Genomic DNA, 21,219 nt, shown 5'->3' with positions numbered 1-21,219 from the left:
AGGATGTAATTCATCTGTCTTGTTTCACTTCCTTATTGTTTTTTGCAGACAGCCTTTGTCTGACTTACAACCTTTTTATCCCTTTTAGGAATCTCAAACTTCCTGTTCACACAAGTGCAATTAGTTAAGGCTCATTTCACATGTTCCCTCTTGTCTCTCTGCTCCCTTTTGCGAGTACAACATTTGTGTATCAAGTTGGGAACAAACTGCACCGATTCCCACAGGGGCGGCACACGTCCTGTTCAAGGTGAGAGAGACATGGAGGTGGCACGATGATCGGCTGCCCCCTGCAGCTCAGACGGAGGCGAGCCAGCCTCGTGCCGGTCAGCCAACACCGCCAACACTACTTTCTATCCTGAAATAGAGACGTCAGCTCTCTGAGTGGACTGTTTTCCCGGCTCTCCATCGCAGCAAATTGCACTTTACATCAGACTTTATGGATCTGAATAAAACATGACATTCACTCTCTCCACCCGTCCAGGCACTCGTGCTATTCTTGTGCATCTGTACATGCCAGAATGCATAGAGATGCAAACGCCATGTTGTCCTGATAAGAAGTCCTTTTCTGCAGAGGGGGGGGGGGGGCGTGTTTCACGTTCGGTAACTCCTCTTGCACTTTGCCTCCGTCCTCGGCTCGCTCTCTGGGCTCAAGAGTGAATTGCAGATGTAATTCGTGGGAGTGGACACACACAGTAATACCCGCGGGCCACACAGGGGGGCAGCTGCCGCGGTGCAGTGAGTAATAATTCCTGCTGTTGCCGTGGCAACCGGCCAAATATGGCACCGGCCCCATCACTGCCGGGCACCAGCGGTCCAGCCGCAGAGACAGAGCCTGTGATCCCTCAACACATTCCCCAGAAAGATTCGTATCATCAGTATGAATCTGGTGTTTTTGGACTGAGTGTGATATTTTGTGCCGCTGTTTAATCTCAATGATAAACTTTATTTACACAGTCATCCACTGTTTTTATTTTAGACACATTCAAAGCATCATCGGCCACGAAAGTCTTATTTTATAAAAGGATTATCCACCTGCCGTTGTATCGATTAAGCTTCGATTCGGAAATCGGTCTCTCTTCACCGGCTGGCTGTGCATAATCGTTGTTAACTCACTGACTTTCTCACAGCGCCGACATGAGCCTCCAGCTGTTGTCCTGATCCAGAGCTGAATGGTTATCTGTCAAGCATTCCTGCAAAATGAAGACACCATAAACACACTGACAGCAGACAGATGGACCTCGGACCAGAGCCAATATTTCCAGTTCAGTCTGCTTTCCTTCTCCCCAGTCCTCCACTGACCCCGTCTGTGAAGTACTGTGACGCTTAAAACCCTCAAACAAAAATGTTTCCTCACATGAATTGAAATGTGCATTAAAAACATCATCAACATGCTAAACGTCGCTCACGAAACACGAAGTAACGCTGAGGCTGATGGGATGCAGGTATTCAGCATCGACTGCATATAAGACGTGGACGTAGTCATCGTGACGTCGCTCATTGGTTTGTGGACTGATGTCATGAAGCCTCAAGTTCGGTGATTTCGCCGTCACCATCTTGGATTACGGCCGTCGCCATGTTGTTGTTTTTTTCGGACCCAGTGAACAGGAAGTGACCATATTAGGACTGAGGAGTGACGCAGAGACGCCGTATACGTCTCTGGTAGAGACCTGTCAATCAGCGTGTAGCCCCGCCCTAAAGCATCCCCTGCTTTATGGTCTGTGTGACTCTAAATGGAGCATAATGTACTAAATGAACATCATGCTGTATTGAAGAAGACTTGAAACTAGAGATTGAGACATAAACTCATGTTTACAATGTTTACTGAGGGAATAAATCAAGAGAGAAGTAGAGTCATTTTCTATAGACTTCTATACAACCTGAGGAGTCGCCCCCTGGTGGACACTAGAGAGAATGCAGCTTTTAAGACACAGCAGAACAGGAGGTTGCAGCCTGTTATGCAAAAGTAAGTATATACACATATTATATTTCCTCTTAATGTTCAGCAGGCCGACTTAACAACAAGCTTAATATTAAAAGAGAAACTGAATAACAACAAAACAAGAGAGCGTTGATGTTTCTCTTTATTTGAAGCAAGGTTCTAAATATAATTGACTTGACCATGAATGCACAAAATGTCATGTAATCCATTCAGACTAAAGAAACATGTTTTGTCTGTGCTTTGTGTACACGGAGGATCATGAGGCGCTTTATTCTGAAAACGGTTGGGACAATAACACAGAAATGTAGACTTGCTAACAACTGATCATTCAATGAGAACAAGGTTGCGTTTCATTTCGAACCGTACTCAATCAATTCCCTTCCCCTCTAACCCTGTAAGAGCCATTTTGTTGTTTTTGTTGATGTACAACCTCCCACCACATGGGGCGGTAGTGGCGCTGTGAGTCAGGCCACAGGTAATGTAATCAGTGGGGTCATTGGACACAGGTGTTGCTCATAGGTAGAAGCAAACAGTTTGTGCACGTGCAGATGTAACAAAGGTAAGTGTTATGATTTATTGGTTTAATGGAGAAATGCATGACTGGAAGAGAAGGTGGTGAACTCTGATTATGTGAGGAGTAAAATACCTATATTCTAAACTGGACTATGTTATTTATGGCACGCGTCAGAACAAGCATTACAGCAACCACAGTGACTTTTTTATTGGGAAGCAACGGCCACTACAAACCCGAATCTGCCTCACAGGTCAAACAGATGATAAAAGCATTGTATGTTCACCCCCTCAGATCTTGCAGTCACAGGCAGCTCAGCGTTAATCGACGCAGGCTCTTCTCCTCGCCCGGTGAAAGAGGCTCTGGGAACGTTACATAACCCTCCTCCTCATCTGTTTGTGCACCGCTGCACCGCCGACAGCTCCAAAAAACCCTGCTGCACGCTGCATGTCATAACCCTCGACCCATCTGAATACACTGTCCTCCTTCATCTCTGTTCTCCCTGCATCGCTCTCCTGCGTGGCTGTTTCTACACAGGGAAAGAAGCAGACATACGCTTTGTTTATTAATAGTATTCATCTTCAGGCTCTGCACCACATTCTTCTCTCATGCGTCTTGTGATTCATCCATTTCTCGGTCCATCACGGACGTCCTCCTGTATCTCTGCATGTCTTCCTCCTCCTGGTGCTCTGCAGCCCTGCTCTCTCTCAGCTTATCAAATGGTTTTGTTGTGACGTATAACAATATATATACAGTGTTGTTGTGTTTGATTCTTGAGCTGTTTTGTGACTCTGATTCATCTTGATTCAATGCTATCCTGCATTTCTAAGAATGTCTTTAGAAACTACAGTTATGATGGACTACATTTCCCTTGTGTCCCCTGTGGAACAGCACAGGTGTGCTCTGAGAAATCTACAAACACAAAAAGACAAAGTAGCGCTGCTTCATTGAATGCATCTCCCTTTTGTGTCATGGCCGTTCGGCCCAGTTTGTGACAATAGTGTTTCACGACAGATGTTTCTGGATTAATATCACTGCTGCATGTTGTATTTCAACTCCTTCATATCCTTCATGCACATCTGGAGATACGTGCTTTTCACTGGAAGTGGATGAGACGGACATGCCACCACTACTAAAGGTCCATTAAAGGTCCATCACATCCTGTCGCTGCTGTGGGGATGCATGCTGCAGAGTGCTCATCACCTCCATGTTGCAGGTTATGTAATCAGCAGCCTCACAGAGCGGAAACACGCCACTGTCTGCTGTCATCAACACTGTGCGTGTGTGTGTGTGTGTGTGTGTGTGTGTGTGTGACTGGAGCCTCGCCCAGAGCAGCTCATTCTTCACGCCGCTCTGCTGCTGCTTCCTCACAGGCTGCCCTGCAGAGCCGAGCACGTGGCGCCCTCTGGTGGCTGGACGTGAAACAGGGACGAGCCATGTGACGCTGCTTCCTCTCTCTACAGGAAGGTCAGAGGTCAGAACAACACTCGAGAGCTGCTTCCTCCTTTTCTTCTGTCTGCTGATATTATCTGATTGTATGAGTATTTTAAATACTTTTCCTTGAGCATTTTCAGTTTCTACTTCCACTCCGCTACACTTTAGAGGGAACTACTGTATTTACTTTACTCCACTACGATGATCTGATGGCTTCAGTTACTTTGTTGTACTTTTATTTTGGAAAAAATCCTTCTTTTGCTCTCCACCTGCTGATTTCTACCCTTTCGTTTGATTATTTGAGGTACTGGAGTATTTTAATCTCATGTCGCATATCTCTGGGAAATATACTTTTTTACTTCGCTACAATTATCCGACAGCTTTAGTTATTTTAGCTTTAAGCTTTAGTTATTTAATTATTTAAGTTACTTTAGATTTGTGCACATAAAAGTAAAAGTGCAGCTAAAATGATCAGTCGATTAACAGATAATGAACGAGCAACTATTTTGATCGTTGAATACATTTCATGTGTTAGTTTTCTCTGGAGAGCAGCCCGGAAAACAGACTAAAAACAAGAAAACACATTCACATAAAACACTGATCAAGACACGCCGTCTTTATTTTGTAGTGGGAATACAAATTGAAAACACGAGCATCCATGGAGCATTCACATTCACGCAACCTTCCGTTTCTTCTTTTTTCCACTCTTCTGTGCTTTTTCTTTTTGTACAAGCGCGTCTCGCGAGAGAAACAGCAGAAGCCCGTCACAATCAATGCAGTTAAAGGCGACTTAAGAAAACATGTCTGGAAAATAAAACAAATGCAAAACCCGTTCTTTACCGACACGGAACACATTTCTGTCGTTCGCAGAAAGAAAGGCAAAGCAGTAATAAACGGTGACGAAGGAACATAAAAAAGTGCGCTTGAATCAAAGAAGCTTTTGCTGAAGCTCAGTTCGGAAGATCGTTTCCTTTCCGGTGGATTTCTACTTTATTAAATCCTCATTTTTGCTTTCTGACATTATTTCCACTTCTTCATATTTCACTACTTTTAAACAATCAACCGTCGTTCTGCTGCTGGATTGAGCATCACGTTGCACCAGCTTCAGTAAGTCTGAACGTAGCGGAGGAATCGCTAACAGTTCGTTGTTAAACGGAACAGTTTGACATTTTGGAGAACGGGCTTATTCATTTCTTGCCGAGAGTTAGCGGAGGAGATCGACACGTCTCCCGGGTTCTGCAAGTTAAATATGAAGCTACCGTTAGCAGCTGGCTAACTTAGCTTAGCATAAAGACTGGAAACAGGGAAACAGCTCGTTTGTGTTCTCTGTCAAGAAAACAAACTTATTTAAGATTTGAACATCTGGAAATAATAGAGCATAGTTTAGCATCAATTCAGTGGTGGAAGAAGTATTCAAATCATTTAAAAGTATTAATATCCGTGTGGAAATACTCCGAGGAAACATTCTGCATTCAAAATCTGAGGAAAGTAAAAGTACATGATAAGCAACAAAAGAAAGTACTCGTAATGTGGATACTCCGTGTACTATTATATTATTGGATACTATCGTGAATGTATTCATATGTAAGCTGTACTTTAATGTTGTCGTTGGTCAAGATGGAGCTCATTTTAACTTTGAATACTTTTGGTTGTTCATCTGTAATAATAATGGATCCTTTTTTATAAACTTGTGTATTTTGTGCGTAAAACGTTCAATTGAAAGGTTACTATATGTCGTGAAGTTAAAAGTACGAAGTATCATTCAACGTAAGGATACAAATGAGTAGTATTTCCACCACTGGAGTAAATAAACCCGGTTTAATAGCAGTTAGTGTCGACACTCGACTCACAATCACACTTCAGCTGGTGCAACTGGCAACATCAACAAACTCAAAGCAGTTCGTTTCACTTCAAACACACCCGGCGTGTGTTTGAACCTTTGGGCGAAGTAAGGAAACGTGTTTTTCAGCCGGCGTTAAGTTGCTGTTCATCGTTAAGGTCTCTGAAATCAACTTTGGTTCAATGAATACAAAGACGAAACATTCCTCAATGACATTCAATCTCGGATCAGGAAAACGAAATCTTAGAATCTGCAGGTTTGGTGTAAATCGTCCCGTGAAGGACGGCCGGACGTCAGGCGGCCCTCTCGATCCCCCGCTGGCTCTGGATCTTTCAAACTCGTTGACTGATGGACTCCCCGCGTGTGTGAATACAAGACGTCTGGGTGGAAAACACGGAGTTGTTGTATTTTAGGATTCAGGATTAGGAATCAATTCAATGCCACTTTCTGAAATAAGTGAGCGGTGAGTCTCTGAGGCTTTGCTTTAATTTGAGCACAACTGTCTGTTTGGTAATATTCTTGATTTTCTTCTTGTCCCATGAAATCACAAAAACAAATAAACTATCTACTAATTATTAGAAACAAATTCACCGTCCCGCTAGAACACCAGCCGTGGATCAATCCGTCCTCTTATTTGAGACGTTTGCTGAAAACATATTGAACATTGTATTTGTACTTTGTTTCCTGTTTTTTAAGAATTGCATATTTCTTTTGTTGGTTTTGGTCTGTCGATGGGATTTCATGACGATAACAAAAACTACCTTTAAAATGTCGCTCCGTGACTCTTCCGATGTCACGCTTGTATTTGACAAACTTTCATGCAAAGACGAACTAGTTAACGCAGGAATACCTTCTTTCAGACCTATAACATTCTTTGTCCTTTCTTCTGTAAAACCCCCCAAAAGATGCATCATACTGTCATCACCACTGAACCAGGGGCCGCACACACACGGCCATCCTCCTCCTCTGTTTGATCTCATGAACCACAGAGGATCCATTTGTTCTGGTTGCCTGAACGCCCACTGATGGAGGCTCCACGAACACTGAATGTAAAGCGAAAAAGCTTCGAGACGCTATGATGGCAAGACAGGGAAACAAAAAGGTGACACGTCTTTAAAACAGTGTACAACTTTTGATAAATGTTTAGCTTTTAAAAAACGAGCGTGTGAACTTCAGGTGCGTGCGTGTTGGTTTGGTCTGAGAGAGCAGAAGGCTTCTGTGAGGAAGAATCTGCTCCAACAGCAGGTTCATGCACGCGACCGGGGTTCACGGACACGTTTCCACAACAAACATCCGCTTCACCTGCTTTGTTTCTCTGTCGCTTTAATTCAAACTTACGGAGACATTTGACCCTTTTAGTTTGTTTCCACGACGAACAACCAAACACGTGAGAGGAAAACCTGCCGAGTGGAGAGAAAGAAACGCTCGACAGTCACAGGTTCCTCTTCACCAACGAGATGAGAGGCAAAGACATCTAAAGTACAAAAGTATTTAAAAATATACTTGAAGTACTCATTATGCAGAAAGGCTCCTTTCAGAATAAATATAAATGATCGGATTATAATGTAGATTAATGCATTATCGTGTTCATCTTAAATTTTGCAGCTAGTAACGGTGGAGCTCATTTGAAGTGCTTCATGTACTGCTGGGTAGTTTAATCTATAATACTTCAGAATGTATTACTTGATTTCTATTTTGTATTAATAATCAGGAACTGCAAAGTAAATAGAGCTGTCAAATAAAAGTTCAATATTTACCATAAAGGAGTGTAAAATAAAAATACTTCAAGATTGCACTGAAGTTCAGGACTTGAGTAAATATACTGAATTACTTTCTACCACCGATTAAGAAGCTGTTGTGGAGCTTTCTATCGTATCACATGGTTTTCATCAGCAGTCGTTCACATCTTTCCATTCTTTCTCAGTGATGTTCAGTGGTTTTACAAAAGCTTTCTGCTGAAAACAGAACATTAAAGATGGCGGGAAAATGAGCTGAAAGAAGCTAAAACGCTCTGTAGCGCTGACATTGCAGTCGGATGATAATTCTCACGAATGCCGCCTCGAACGTCATGTGATCCTTTAAGATGAAAGTATTGATTTAAAGCCGGCTTTAGCTCAGAAAAAGCTCATTTCGTACGACAGAAAGCTCCAGAACATCTTCTAAAAGAGGTGCGATTGTTTTGTGAACTGATGTTTTCAGAAATTCTACATTTTCTGCAGAAATCAATGAATCACAAAAACAAACAATGTATTATTGTCGAGGTCAGCAGGAAGCTGAAGTAAGTCGGCTAATTATCTTAGTCGTCGTGTTGCATTGCGTCTCCAACGTATCGTATCAAGGAGCGCCGTCATTCTGTGTCGCCACGGATGATTGACCAGCACTCCTCCACCTTATTAGTTCAAATACTGACTCGAAGGAGCCTCAAGTTCTGACCAGTAGTGCAAATTATCTTCCGGCGACGGCGGCCCGAGGTGCTCTACTCCACGAACATTCGGTGCGTCTTTTTATTTCTCGACAAGGCTGCTTTCTTTTTACACAAACGGGAGGTTTTACAGGGACGGGTGAAAATAAAGGCACAGAGATTTTGGTCCCCCCCTCCCTCCCTCCCTCCCTCCCCCCCTCCCTCCTCGAGCAGCAGCCTCGAGAAGTTTCTAGAAGGCTGTCGACTGCGATCACCATCAGTACTCTCTCTACCGCACAGGACACGACTGCTGGCCCTGTGAGCTTCAGCCTTGATGTGTCAATCCAGAGGATATCACCCCTCCTTCCTCTTCCTCTTCCTCTTCCTCTCCCCTGGGGACCTCTCACAGTCGCACTTCTCCACTCAGTATAAAAGCAGCGGGTCGAAACAAAAAAGCAGCAGCAATACAATGTCACCTCCTCGTCTTCTTCCATCTCTGAATAAAAAGAACCCCCCCGATCCATTTTTAGCCTGGTGGATCATACGAAGTCACAACAAACATTTGAAACATGTTACAAACAAACAGCTACACAAGCAGCGAGGGGAACGGGGCTTTCATCTTCTCCAACATCCTCACGTCTCCACACAGACTTCTTGATCTGCGGGTTGCAGGATTTTCAGGGCGTGACTTTGCAGCGCTACCAGAGACACGGAGGAGATAAACAGGTCCACGAGGAGGGCGAATGATATTTATGTCAATAATATTCCCGACTGTTTAAACAGAGATGGCCTGGCTTCGACACCAGCAGGATGTTTGGTGGAAACGCCTCAGATTAAATGTAACATTCGTTCACACCATCTGCTTTGTCAAATGGAATCGGACCACGTTTGATTTCTGTAGGAAACTGCAGCGAAAATAAAAGTAAAAAAACGTCCAAATTCGGCCCAGAACCAACAGGTGTCACCATCTGGACCGAGCCGGTAGCCGTGGACCACGCTCTCCTTAATTAGGTCGCTGTATTTAACACATGCTGCCTCCATTAGCAACTCGGATTAACCAGGCCAGACTGATCCATCACACTTCATCGACATCAAGTGCAGTCTGGAGGACACGGCCACTTTAACAGCCGCAGGCTTCAACACACACACACACACACACACACACACACACACACACACACACACACACACACACACACACACACACACACACTTGGGAGATTTCAAAAGAAAATCTTCAAGAACGCACCAAAGAAATTCAAAGTGTGTCACAAAAGGAGTTCTGTGTCTTCTCAGCAGGGTCGGCCACATCTACCACGAAAAGAGACGAAAGAGAAGCGCTGCTGCAGTGCATTCTGGGGATTTGAGTCAATATTTACAGCCCGTGGAATGATAATGTACCAGTTTGTTTTTTTTTGTCTTTTTATTTACGCCCCCCTCCGATGTCCCGCTGCGATGTTTATATTTCATAAATCAATACTCCCACTCGTCCGTCTTCATGTCCAGGTAGTTGAGAATGTTCTGGGCAAACTTCACCGCCTGCTTCCGCGCCATCTTGGTGGTCTCGTCGCCCTGCGGGTCCACGGCGTCCAGCGTCAGCAGCTGTTTGGTCAGCAGCTCCTCCAGCAGAATGTAGCTCTTGTCGACCCGCTTGCCGTCGAAGCCCAGCGCCTGGGCCTGGAGGTCCGAGAGGCTCCCCAGGACCAGCCACACGGCCCGGTGCGCCGGCTGCTCGCTGGGGCCCGGCTGGCGGCGCGCCAGGGCCTCGCGCAGGTCCAGGAAGGTGATGATGGCTTGGACCTCCACCACGGCGCGGCGGCGGGCCTCTCGGATGCACGGGTTCTTGGCCGTGTCCACTTGGTCCAGGTGGATGAGGAGGCTCTGCAGCTCGGCTTTGGGCCCGAAGCTCAGATCGCCCATCACGCAGTGCCGCAGGACGCCCTCTCGCAGGTGGGAGACGTGAGCTCGCACCGCCTCGATCTCACGGATGGAGTTGTTCTGCCCCAAGTCGTACCTGAAGAAAGAAACACTGAATCACTGCGGTGACAAGTCAGACCTGTCGTAACAAACAGAGTCCGTACTGTTCCAATACTACGTCTCAGTGCTCATGAGTGCATGAAATAATCTGTATTCATGAGGATATTTTCCGACATCGATATCTGATGACTAAGAAATCATATTGATGTTTAAACTAATGCGATGAACTCTTCCAGTGTTACGAAATGCATGAGATCAAATTCTTTATACACGTGTCAAACTAGAACTTAAAATAACTCATTTTGTGAGTTTGTTTTGTGACGGTGTCGTGATAATCTGATGACTTGGCACTGCGCTCCTAAAACAGTCAGCCTCATCATGGATGGAAAAAAAAAAGTTTCAATTAAAATTGATGCAGCAGAACCAGAAATAAGGTATTTTTTTCATTTCATGCATTCTTCTTCTTTGTTAAAACCTGGAGCCTACATTACCCACAATGCAACTAGCAGCAGCTAGCCCAACTGTTCTTCTATTACTATCGGAGCAACAAAATGTTTTACAACGAGAGTAGTCAGTGAACTGACCACTTTTGACTTGACTGTTTTTGCACCAGGAGGCAAAAGGTCTTCTGACGTGAGGAGGCGGAGCAGCTCCGTCACAACAGCCAGAAAAAACACTCACCAAAATAAAAGCATCAGTTCAAATCTATGGTACGCTCAGGAGTCAGTTGAAACCTTTTATTACTCATAAAAAACTTGAGTAAACATTCAAATGTATTTTCTATCCATCAAGACGTTTTCAGTTCATACTGTATCAAACAACCTTTTTTTTAAACCATAATTGAATCTCAAAACTCGGCAGCACAAAGAGAGGCGTGTGAACAGAATGGAGTGCTCGGTAGGCCTGTTGTTGCCGTCGGTGCTTCTCTGGGGATGAGAGTCGAATTCACTTGTGACTGTGCAGCACGACTCAAATCAAACTCCAACAACAATCCACCGGCCAGGCTGCTGCTGATGCACAATAACATCAGCGCAGTGTGGACACGTCTTACTTTGAAGAACAGAAGATGTTTATGAAAGTTGTATATCTTAAATTTAATCTGAACATTTGCATTAGAGATGAAACAATTCGTCAATGGACAGACAACGAATAAACGACTATTCTGATAATCAATCAATTTGAAGTTGTTGTTTTTTTAACAAAAGCGACAAAAACTCTTCTAAGATGTTAATATTTCGTCTTTTATGAGAGTACCGGTAAATCGAATATTTTGTTGAGTTCTGAACTGTTGCTGGCACAAAACAAGACCTTTTAAGACTTTTTTCTCCATTTCCAGATTTTTTTAAAGACCAAAACTATTTGAAAAATATGGAAAATATTCTGCAGATTAATCACAAATAAACTATTCATTGTGGGCCTGAACTGCTCATCTCCATTCTGTTGAGTGAAGCCTACCTGCGCGTGTCTTCTCCCTCCCCCTCCAGCTCCAGATGTTTCAGCAGCCCGTTTATCTCCTCCACAACCTGCTTCCTGTAATTTCTGATCGCCGCGTTCCCGGAAACATCCAGAGCGTCCAGCTCCACCTCCATCTCCGTCAGGATGCGCGACAGGTGGGCGCAGCTGTCCCTGCCGCTCAGGCCCATCAGCAGAGCCACCAGCTGGCCGCGCGCCACGCTCACCTTCACCATCACCTGGTTGATGCGGTACACGGCCTCGTGGGTGTCGCCCGGCAGCGGCAGGGAGAGCGTCTGCTCCTCCGTGCGACTCTCGATCACGTCCTGGACGGCGCACATGCGGGTCAGCGCCCGGTAGCGCGCCTTGCGGAGCGGCACCCTCCCCTCGGTCTTGACTTGGGTGAGCCTCAGCACGATCACCTGCAGGGCGTCCACCAGCTCGTCGTTTATTTCCGCCACCCCGCCGGACCGCTGGGGCGCCACCACGCGGTCGTCCACCAGCTGCCGCGCCTCGTTGCTCAGCTCCTCGATGGCCGCGCGGGACGGATGGGCGGCGTTCTCCTCCAGGTAGCGCAGGAGGCCCTCCACCTCCTGCGCCGCTCTCTTCCGCGCCCCCTGCAGCTCCGGCTTGCCCTCCGTGTCCACCTGGTCCACGTCCAGCAGCAGCCGCGTCAGCTCGCGCTCCAGACGCTTGTAGTCGCGGTCGTGCTGCAGGCCGCTGAAGGTGCACACCTGGGGCCCCAGAGACGTCACCTCCTTGTGGACCTCGTACAGCCGCATCATGGCAGGGTGCTGTGGATGGTACGGCTGCTGCTGCTGCTCCATTGGATGCTGCTGTTGCTGCTGCTGCTGTGGGCCGCCATGGTCCATCCTCTTCCCACCATCAAAGGGCTTCCCAAACAGGCTGGAGGAAACAGAAAGGAAGCATGAAGGGACGGTCAGAAGGATAACATGCACTCATCTTCCACTATTATTCAGAGTATGACAATATTGGCTCATGTAAAGAACAGATTCCGTTTAGATATTCTGAATTAGACCTCATCCCGGATGGAGCAAGACATGTGGGATGTGCGGCATCATGGCAACGCTCGTATTCCAAGATGGCGACGGCGAAATCGCCGAACTCGAGGCTTCAACAAACCAACGGGTGACGTCACGATGACGTCGTCCACTTCTTATATACAGTCTGTGGTTGAACACAAAGCTGGAGCAGAGATGCATGCCCAAAACAAAAGCTCACTTTTCTGTTTGGAAGGAGATCAACAGGTTCTTGGATATGCACAAATATCACAACGCATTCATTCAACATTCATTCGCTGTGTCAGCCGCTTATTAGTGATATTGTCTGTTTCAGAAAAACGCCAAAAACTGGAATATGTGGTGCTTGTAAACATAGTCGTCGTTGTTGTTTTCTGGCCAGAATGACTGGATTTACTTACAGCCAACACGAGTTGAATGAACTAATGTCTGGATCTCTGCCAAAGCAGCTGGCTCAAAGAAACTCCACAACCTCAGCCAACCATTTAAATCAACAACTCCAGAGGAGACCAATGTGCTCACGTGCCAATACATACCAATACCAATACAATACCAATACATCAAACGATATTCATCTTTTTACGCTCTAGTAGATAGCAGAGTTGCAAAATCAATAAAGTTAAATGGTGCAGAGACGCAGAAGTGTATTCAGAGTGTTTAACAATAACTTTATTTCACTAAAAAATGTCTGAACAGAGAAACTTTCTTGCACTTGTAACCATAAATAACAGATATTTATCAAGTATTAAGACACTTGTTGGTTAAATAATAATATTGCTGTGAAACGACCTGAATGAGGAGCTTCTTGGACTGTTATTCAGTCATAATTTCGGCTGCCCTCTCGCAGCTTAACGCTCATTTTGGTCGCAGTTAATCAAGATTTCTTGAGTCTATTGTTTGCTTTTTTTCAAGCTGAATGCATGAAACACATCAACGGGAAACACAGGATTTAAATTGGTGCTTTTGTGGGATTATTTATGAAAAAAAGATCTGTTTAAAATCGTACAGTGTTGTTAAAAAACCTTTGAATGAATCAGTTTTTATTTCTTATTATATTTGATTAACTCCACATTGTTTTTCTTTAAAACATATTTTTATTGCTTCTTATGATATATGTTTTTAGTTTTCTTCTTTTTATGGAGCATCCCAGCAAAAGCATGTCACACTATTGTACTATATTGTACAAGCGGAGCGACAATAAACGTCTTGAATCTGAAGGCGAGACGAGAACAAATGGCCGCGCGATACACTGGTCTGAATCTCAGCCGTCACAGAGTGAACGAGGTTAAACTACATCCGGTCTCTTCTGGAGGAACAGCCCGCGTGACAAGCGCTCAGAGTGCTGCTGAGCGTTTGTCACGTGACGTGATCGCTCTGCGATCCACGTCTACGGGATCCGGCCGACCGATCGGCTTCTAATACGAGGCGGAAATAAACCGAGCAACACCCAAAACACAAACACGCTTCAGCTCAGCTCAGCTCAGCCTCCACAGGAAGAAGTGTGTCACAGGTTCCTCCAGCTCACCGGCGTATTCTGAAAGAGTTGATGCTCCTCTGTTGTTTTGAGTCATTTTAAAACTTCATATATTTAAGCTCGTCGTTTTATAGACTCAACAATGAATCTACTGATCCAGAGAACAGTCGGATTACCTTGAGCTCATTCTCTGTAGTTTGAAAGAGGAAGGTTGTCAGAGGGACAGTAACTTTGCCTTTCCTTGGAGTAGTTTTGCATTTGTTTGTAGTCTTTAAGTATCGATCATTTTTTGTACTTTTTTGTGATCTGGGTATTTTTTGTCTCTTTCGTAGTTTCTTTGCATCTCTCTGTAGTTGTTTTGCGTCTGTAGAATGTTACCGCTGTTGTTGTTTTGAAGAACTGCACCTGAACTTCACACGGAAGATGAAGAGAGGCCGTCTGGTCCCAAAGCTTCCTGCCAAACAGATCCACACTGACACTCCCGAGCAGAGATATTGTACGCAATACGACAGCGTACTATACACAATGTTATGTTTCAGCTGCAAAATGAAGGGAAAGAAACAAATACTGGATTAGCTTTGTTGGGAAGATAATATATAGAGATATACTTTGATCAGGAGCAAAAACAAACGTGATCAGAACATTCCTGAACTCTGTAACTCTACGATTTTAAGAACAGTCACTTCACTTAGAGGCTCGGACCTCTCGGGGCCCCGGGGCCGATCGGCCATCCATCCATGATCACAATGCAAACCTCTAGTCTACTGAAATGAAGAAGCACCTCCAGCATCAACATAAACAAAGAGTAGGAAAGAGGAGTGAATTCATCCCAACATTTTCACAGACGGCGACATCAAAGTGAACTGTAACACAGCGGATTAAGATTAAGAACGTATTGTAGGTTTAGCTCAAGGGACACGGTTGCATCACGAGCAAGGCTGTCATCAGTCGAGGGCCCTGAAAGCATGATGGGATTGTTGCATACGAACACAAAGCCCAAAATATTTGTTTTGTTATTCACAGCATCAATAACACTTATTGGAATCGACAGGATTATGGTATCAGCAATCCCTAAAGTACTTTTATGTCAGAGGGAGAAGGGGGCTGGGCATTTCCAGAATAGTGGATGGACGCATACCGGAGCCAGAGTTTACAAATCGGGAGTATTTAACAGGATAATCTCAGCAAAATCCACTCCAGTCTGACAAACACCTCATCCCTTAATTTGATCCAAGAGAGCTGCAAAAGGGAGGCTGCTGTGATGAAGCTAAGAATAGGTTTGCTCGTAAGAATCTTCCCTGTCATGAGTCACAACGAGCCCAGAAAATGTACAAGCACCTTCCTGCACGGCTGCATGATGCACCGGTTCCTGCACCTTTGCGCATTATGTCGCCATACAAAATCCCATTTTGCACAGCTGGTTTTTGCGAAGGTAAACGTATACGCACAGTCAACACACCTCCGGATCTAACGGCTGCACGAAACACCGCGAAGCATCTACCTGTCAGCTGTGTCCTCTCGCACACATACAAGCAGCATTATATATATATATATATACATATATTTATTTATATAGACATATATATTTATATAGATATATATATAGCTAGATAGATATATATAGATATATATATATATATCTCACCTTTTCAAAACTCCGAACACATTCGCGCACATTTTTTAACGGATGTCTGTTTCCATCGGCAACAGCAGGGCGGGTTCGTGGAGCCAAGTGTCATCCAGATGGATCACCAAAACCAAATCTCTCCTCAAAAACGCGAGCGAGCGAGAGAGAGAGAGAGCGAGAGAGAGAGAGAGAGAGATGTCGGTGATGCTCCGGTCAGCTTCAGCACCTAACCGACCTACTGTCTGACTGCTCTCCACGTACAGTACTCTGTGAATACCATTGTGTCCGTGTGTCGATGCGTTAAGCTAGTTCCACATGATCACCTGACTCAGCCCCACCTTTTAGCCCAATAACTCCATCTTTTTGTTTTTTTTTAGGTCTTAATAGACAAACAGCACTTCGCCCCTTTAGTGGTTTTAACCCTTACCTGCATAGCCAGCGTACAGCCATCTGAAAGGTCGCGGAAAAGTGCGCACCTCGCCCCGATTAAAGCTATAAACATTAGCCTACCTAAGCTACCTTCTAGTAGTTACTTTCCGGTGCTCACGCGTAAGAACTAACGCGGAGTTTATCGTCGCTCATTTGGGGGTAGATAATAACCGTTTCACCGGTGTTTGTTTCATTCGACGGTTACGAGCTGTTCGTGGATGAATAGTTATCGTGTTATAAATCCACATCGACGGAGAACAAACGTCACGCAGGTGTCATGTTACAGCGGATTGACTTTACTATTTTCATTAACGGAGGGCAAGTTTTGGTTGTCCAACATAGAGCGCGCTCCATTTTGATCGTGTGGTCGTGCCGTTGGAACGTAGCGGCAAGGGCGGGTATGACGCTCGCTTAGAATTCACCTAAAGAAATTAAAAATAGTAAACATTTTGATTTTGTTTTTGATTTATCGTTTTAACATTGTTTTGTTTTATCGACGAGGTTTAGAAAAAAAACTGGTATGTCATTCAAAACGTCATATTATCCAACTTCAATAATGAAAAGTGAGTAAAGGAAGTCGAGAGCCGGAAACAAGAGACAGCTCGCCTTCAAAGTAAAAGCTTTTTCAAGTTTTCAAACGTGTTTGCTCCAGCGATCAATTTAAGGAGAGCTAAATTAAATAAATAAACTCTCAATGCTGCTTAGGCTGCTGACCAAAGCTGCTGCTTTGACATGAATGAGGGGTCAGAGGTCAAACCGTGACCTCACAGTTTTGACAACTTGTGGCCATCAGCAGGCCTCACACATCTGGCAGAAAGGCATCACTCTGCGTCACTGCTGCTCTTGGTGAGGTCCGTGTGACTCAGAAAATCCAAAAAGTAATAGAAGCAGCAAAATCACTGAATTTCACACTTCAGATAGCTTTCATGTTTATAGATGATAGTCATGTCTGATTATTGGTTTGCCGAGAGACGCGTTTTCAATCGGATGAGATGCAGATATCATTTAACTGAACAGAAAGGCTTTAAGTTATGTTTTTTACATAGATCAAACCAATTTTACGAAGAATTTTCTAAATCTAGCCAGAGAGAGTTTGACCAATAAAACACATTTTGGTAGATGCTGAAGGAGAATGAGCTTTTTTTTAAAGACTGATAGCGCCATCTTGTGGCTTAATTAATCCAGGCAGTTAAAAAAAGTAGATTACTTGTCAAATATATTTAAGAATCAGAATTTGATGGAGCATAAGAAATAAATTGGAATATAAAATACAAAAGCGTATGGGCCTCTACAGACTGGATTCAAGAATCCTGCTTTGAAGTGGCTGTGTTAGATTTGAAATCACTGTGTGTGTGTGTGTGTGTGTGTGTGTGTGTGTGTGTGTGTGTGTGTGTGTGTGTGTGTGTGTGTGTGTGTGTGTGTGTGCCTGCTTTAGGTCACATTGACACCAGAATATGGAAAAAAACTATTAAATCAATCAACTCTTAATTTTCTCTGTGCAACACGTAGCAATGCACACTTTGATTGGCTGTTGAAACAGCAACGCCATCTTAGTCTCCAACAGAACAAGAAATACAAAGTCCAGTAATCAGTTTAAAAATAACTGATAATTCATCTGTTTAAACTTTAAAGGGGACAAATTCATTACCATTTACATATTTATCTGGAAACACTATTAACATTCTGGTAATTTCCTACACCAGTGACTCAAACACTGAATACACAGGAAGTCATTGGATTGTTTACATCCTGTCGTCTTCAGACCATTCGGGTATCTATGGCTGAAGAAATTGCGTTTGCGTTCTTGATCGCCGGTGAAGACGAGGCAGAAGAGATTCCTCTTTTCCACCAAGTTGGACTTGGATGGAGAAGGTGATTTGTTTTATGTAAATATTTTAAATGAACAAGAACATATGGCCACGGTTACAGTCAATTTAGTATCGTGTCCTCATTTTTCAATTATCAAGGAATGTAATTGAAACAATTCATATTTTTATTATTTCATAAAAAGGATGGCAATGCGGTGAAACATGCTCCCTATATGGTTAAAGAGTTCTTTAGAATCAGCTTCATTATTCTTCTCCTGGTTGGTTCCAAAACTACCGCATGTTGTTGAGGAGGTCGTCCCTCCGTACAGAGCCACTGACTTCAGAAGTCATTTCAGGCTCTGCAGAGGACAAGTGGAGGGAGGCTTATCGACAGCATTTCAAGGCTAAATATAATCACTGATATTCGCATGTCAGTTTGAGTCTCTTCTTTGCTAACTAGGACCTTATGACCACGCTGGGACCACACTACACGAACAGACAGCAAACCAAACGACCTGTCTGTGGACTCTGACTAACCAGGAGGCGTATAAGAGTGTGGCAGACGGATTCAACATTTCAAAATCTACACTTTCAACACATCTCCATCACTTCTGTTCCCTGGTCGCCACACATCTGTCTCATCGCATTTTGCGGCCTACAGGGGAAGCACGCCACACGTCCCAGTTACACTTTCAAACAGCTGGATTTCCAAATACAGTCTGTGCTGTCGATGGGTGTCACGTTCCCATTGTTAAACCACATTCCAACAATCCCATAGCCTGTTACAACAGGAAACAGTTCCATTCCATCCTCACCGGATTCTGAGACAGTGTCACGTAAATGTAGGTCACCCTGGTAGTTGGCATGATGCCAGAGCATCGAGCAACACCGATGTTCCACGGCTGTTGGAAGAGGATCCTCAGGCCCTGGTCCCAGAGGGAATGCACATCATCGGTGATTCAGCTTATCCTCTGTTTCGACAACCGATGAAACCCGATACCGGGATAGCACCTAACCGCCAGGCAGCGGCGCTTTGTAGAAATCACCTGCTTCTGATCGTGGCCAAGACCAGAGAGATGGTGGTAATGGTAGTAATTTTATTTATTTATTTTCATTGTACTGTGCATTTTTATACTAAATATTGTATCTGTCTATCTATCTATTTCATTTTTTTGAATGGAACGGGTTTAACATCAAGAATATAATTTATTTTCTTTATTGTTATTTAATTTATCAATAACATTATTATTGTGTGTAAATGATAAAGTTTATGAAGTATGTGATGTTACACTCTCCGGTCCACTAGGTGGCGGCATGCACCTTAAACGTTGGTTGTAGTCCGCCATTAGACTGAAAGAAGAAGAAGTAGAAGAAGACGAAGAAGAAGAAGAAGAAAACGACGACGAAGACTCATCTCCCGGTAGCCTACAAAGCTATTGAAGTTAGCTTAGCATACTAGCTGGAAACAGACCGACAGCGCTAGTCAGAGTTTAATGGAGAGTAAAGAGCAGAACGAACGACAACAGAAACTACTGGATGCTGTTTTCAACCCGGAAGTCCGGATACAACGAGCACGTGGGTTCACTTTATTTCTTCTCAGTTCTCAAACACTGTTCATGCTCCGGCTGATAACTTTTAACGTAGTTTGGAGTGAAACTCTGTTGATTCAATGAATCTTGTTCTTCTTCCTCTGATCTGTTCTCTCAGCTTCTAGATGACAGAAAATATTTAAACTTAAAGTACAAGTTTGTTCTCTTTGATGACACCACGTGGATTTTGCAGCTTGTTGAATTCTAAAATGGTTGATATGTTCATGGTCACATAATGAGTTCATACATCAATGGCCTCCTCCTGGTTATACTTCAACAGTTATTATATAAAGTTATTCAATAACTTCCCTGTTAGAAAGTGTAGCGTGACCAACCCTTGACCTATGGAGTGGTCTCGTGTGACGTCACAGTTTAGCTGTCGGCCATGTTGGAGTACACACAAAGCCACTGGCATGCACGGCTGAGTCGCATAACCTATCGATGGTGAACTTTTGTGCTGTCTTTGGTTGTGGCAGCAGAGCTGATAGAGACAAGAAATCATTCTTTCGTTTGCCAGCGGTCATTACACATCAAGGAAATGACACGAAGGAGCTATCCAAGCGACGTCGCGAGAAATGGCTGTCACGCATCTCTCGAGATATAAAGGAATGGAATTTGGCGTACACTCGAGTATGTGCGGATCACTTTATAAGTGCTCAGTGATTTTATTTACAAATTCGTTTGTGAACAGTATTTAATAAAGGAAATATAAATTAAACTTTTACATGAGAAGGTTACCGAAGCTTCATCGGCCCGTGACAGCAGTCGGTGCCAGAGACGTGTCGAGCGCGTACAACAGGCGAAACACAGAGATGCAGCCTCAGCATTGCTTGATATGAGTTTAACGTCAGATCATATATATATGTATGTATATATATATATATGTGTGGGGGGGGATGAAGTTAGGAGTTAGTTGAAAGTGAATTCCTACACACACGCACACAATGACGTGCATGTACAATGTAAACAAACACACGTGTCTGTTTGCGCTGAGTAAACATTGAATATTGCTAAATATTTGACCAGATCTGTATATATTTACCCTCCCAATGACGAGATGAGAATTCCCGACGACCGTTGCTTTGACGTCTCGGACCCATCCACTGACACACTGATTATAAGCGTCGAGCCCTTTGTAGCACTCCAACTCGTCTTTTGTGTAAGGACTGGGGGTGTTCACGAGATACGCGTAGATGTTGGCGTAGTTTACCGATGGAAGATAAGTAGGATCGGCACTGAAACGATCTGCACTCATCGTATAGGGATCCAAGTTACCAATAACCTTCAACTTGGCCAGGTAGCGAACCTTTGATGCACTATCCAGTGATTCAAAGTATTGTATTTTCGCCGCACTTCCTTGTTTACGCGCCGCCATGTAGGTTCTGTATGTACTCCAACATGGCCGACCGACCTCGTAACTAAGGAGATCGTGACGTCGGTGAGACCACTCCATAGGTTCATGACAGCAGTCTCTAGAGCAGGGGTCACCAACCTGTTTGAAACTGAGAGCTACTTCAAAGGCAACATTTATTTCTGTTTCAACATTTGAAGGTCAGAGGTATTCCATCTCTGATATTTTTGTAAATAGCTTTCTTGACAGTTTTGTATGAATAAGCACATTTGTAGCAATTTCTTCAAAATCACACCTGTTATATTTTTGTACAAAAGATCACAAATCATTAACTATCATATCTAGGG

General features: G+C 44.0%; 1 protein-coding gene across 3 annotated transcripts; it reads right to left on the bottom strand.

Moving 5' to 3' along the window:
• Positions 1-8,521: 8,521 nt before the first annotated feature.
• Positions 8,522-16,333, bottom strand: bag5 (BCL2 associated athanogene 5). Of its 3 annotated transcripts, XM_079287389.1 has the most exons (4): positions 16,123-16,157; positions 14,474-14,607; positions 11,558-12,460; positions 8,522-10,139 (listed from the first exon to the last, which is right to left on the bottom strand). In XM_079287389.1, the coding sequence occupies exons 1-4, from the start codon at positions 16,126-16,128 to the stop codon at positions 9,599-9,601; spliced, it is 1,584 nt and encodes a 527-aa protein (XP_079143515.1). In that variant the 5' UTR covers positions 16,129-16,157; the 3' UTR covers positions 8,522-9,598. The 3 variants fall into 3 exon arrangements, with proteins under 3 accessions (XP_079143515.1, XP_079143516.1, XP_079143517.1); XM_079287390.1 differs by lacking the exon at positions 14,474-14,607 and having other exon boundaries at positions 16,123-16,333; XM_079287391.1 differs by lacking the exon at positions 16,123-16,157 and having other exon boundaries at positions 14,447-14,503.
• Positions 16,334-21,219: the final 4,886 nt, after the last annotated feature.

Source organism: Melanostigma gelatinosum (assembly GCF_949748355.1).
Source record: "Melanostigma gelatinosum genome assembly, chromosome: 16".
In the NCBI taxonomy this organism is placed as follows: Eukaryota; Metazoa; Chordata; class Actinopteri; order Perciformes; family Zoarcidae; genus Melanostigma; species Melanostigma gelatinosum.
This window is presented reverse-complemented; position numbering and strand designations above follow the sequence as displayed.

What these genes read in the sequence shown, in the direction of transcription:
- bag5 (XM_079287389.1), bottom strand. An exon ending in ATCTTCCGTGTGAAGTTCAG is followed by an intron (nt 12,461 to 14,473) that starts GTGCAGTTCTTC and finishes TGTTTCCTCCAG; the next exon opens with CCTGTTTGGGAAGCCCTTTG. An exon ending in GAGGGAGAAGACACGCGCAG is followed by an intron (nt 10,140 to 11,557) that starts GTAGGCTTCACT and finishes TTCTTTCTTCAG; the next exon opens with GTACGACTTGGGGCAGAACA.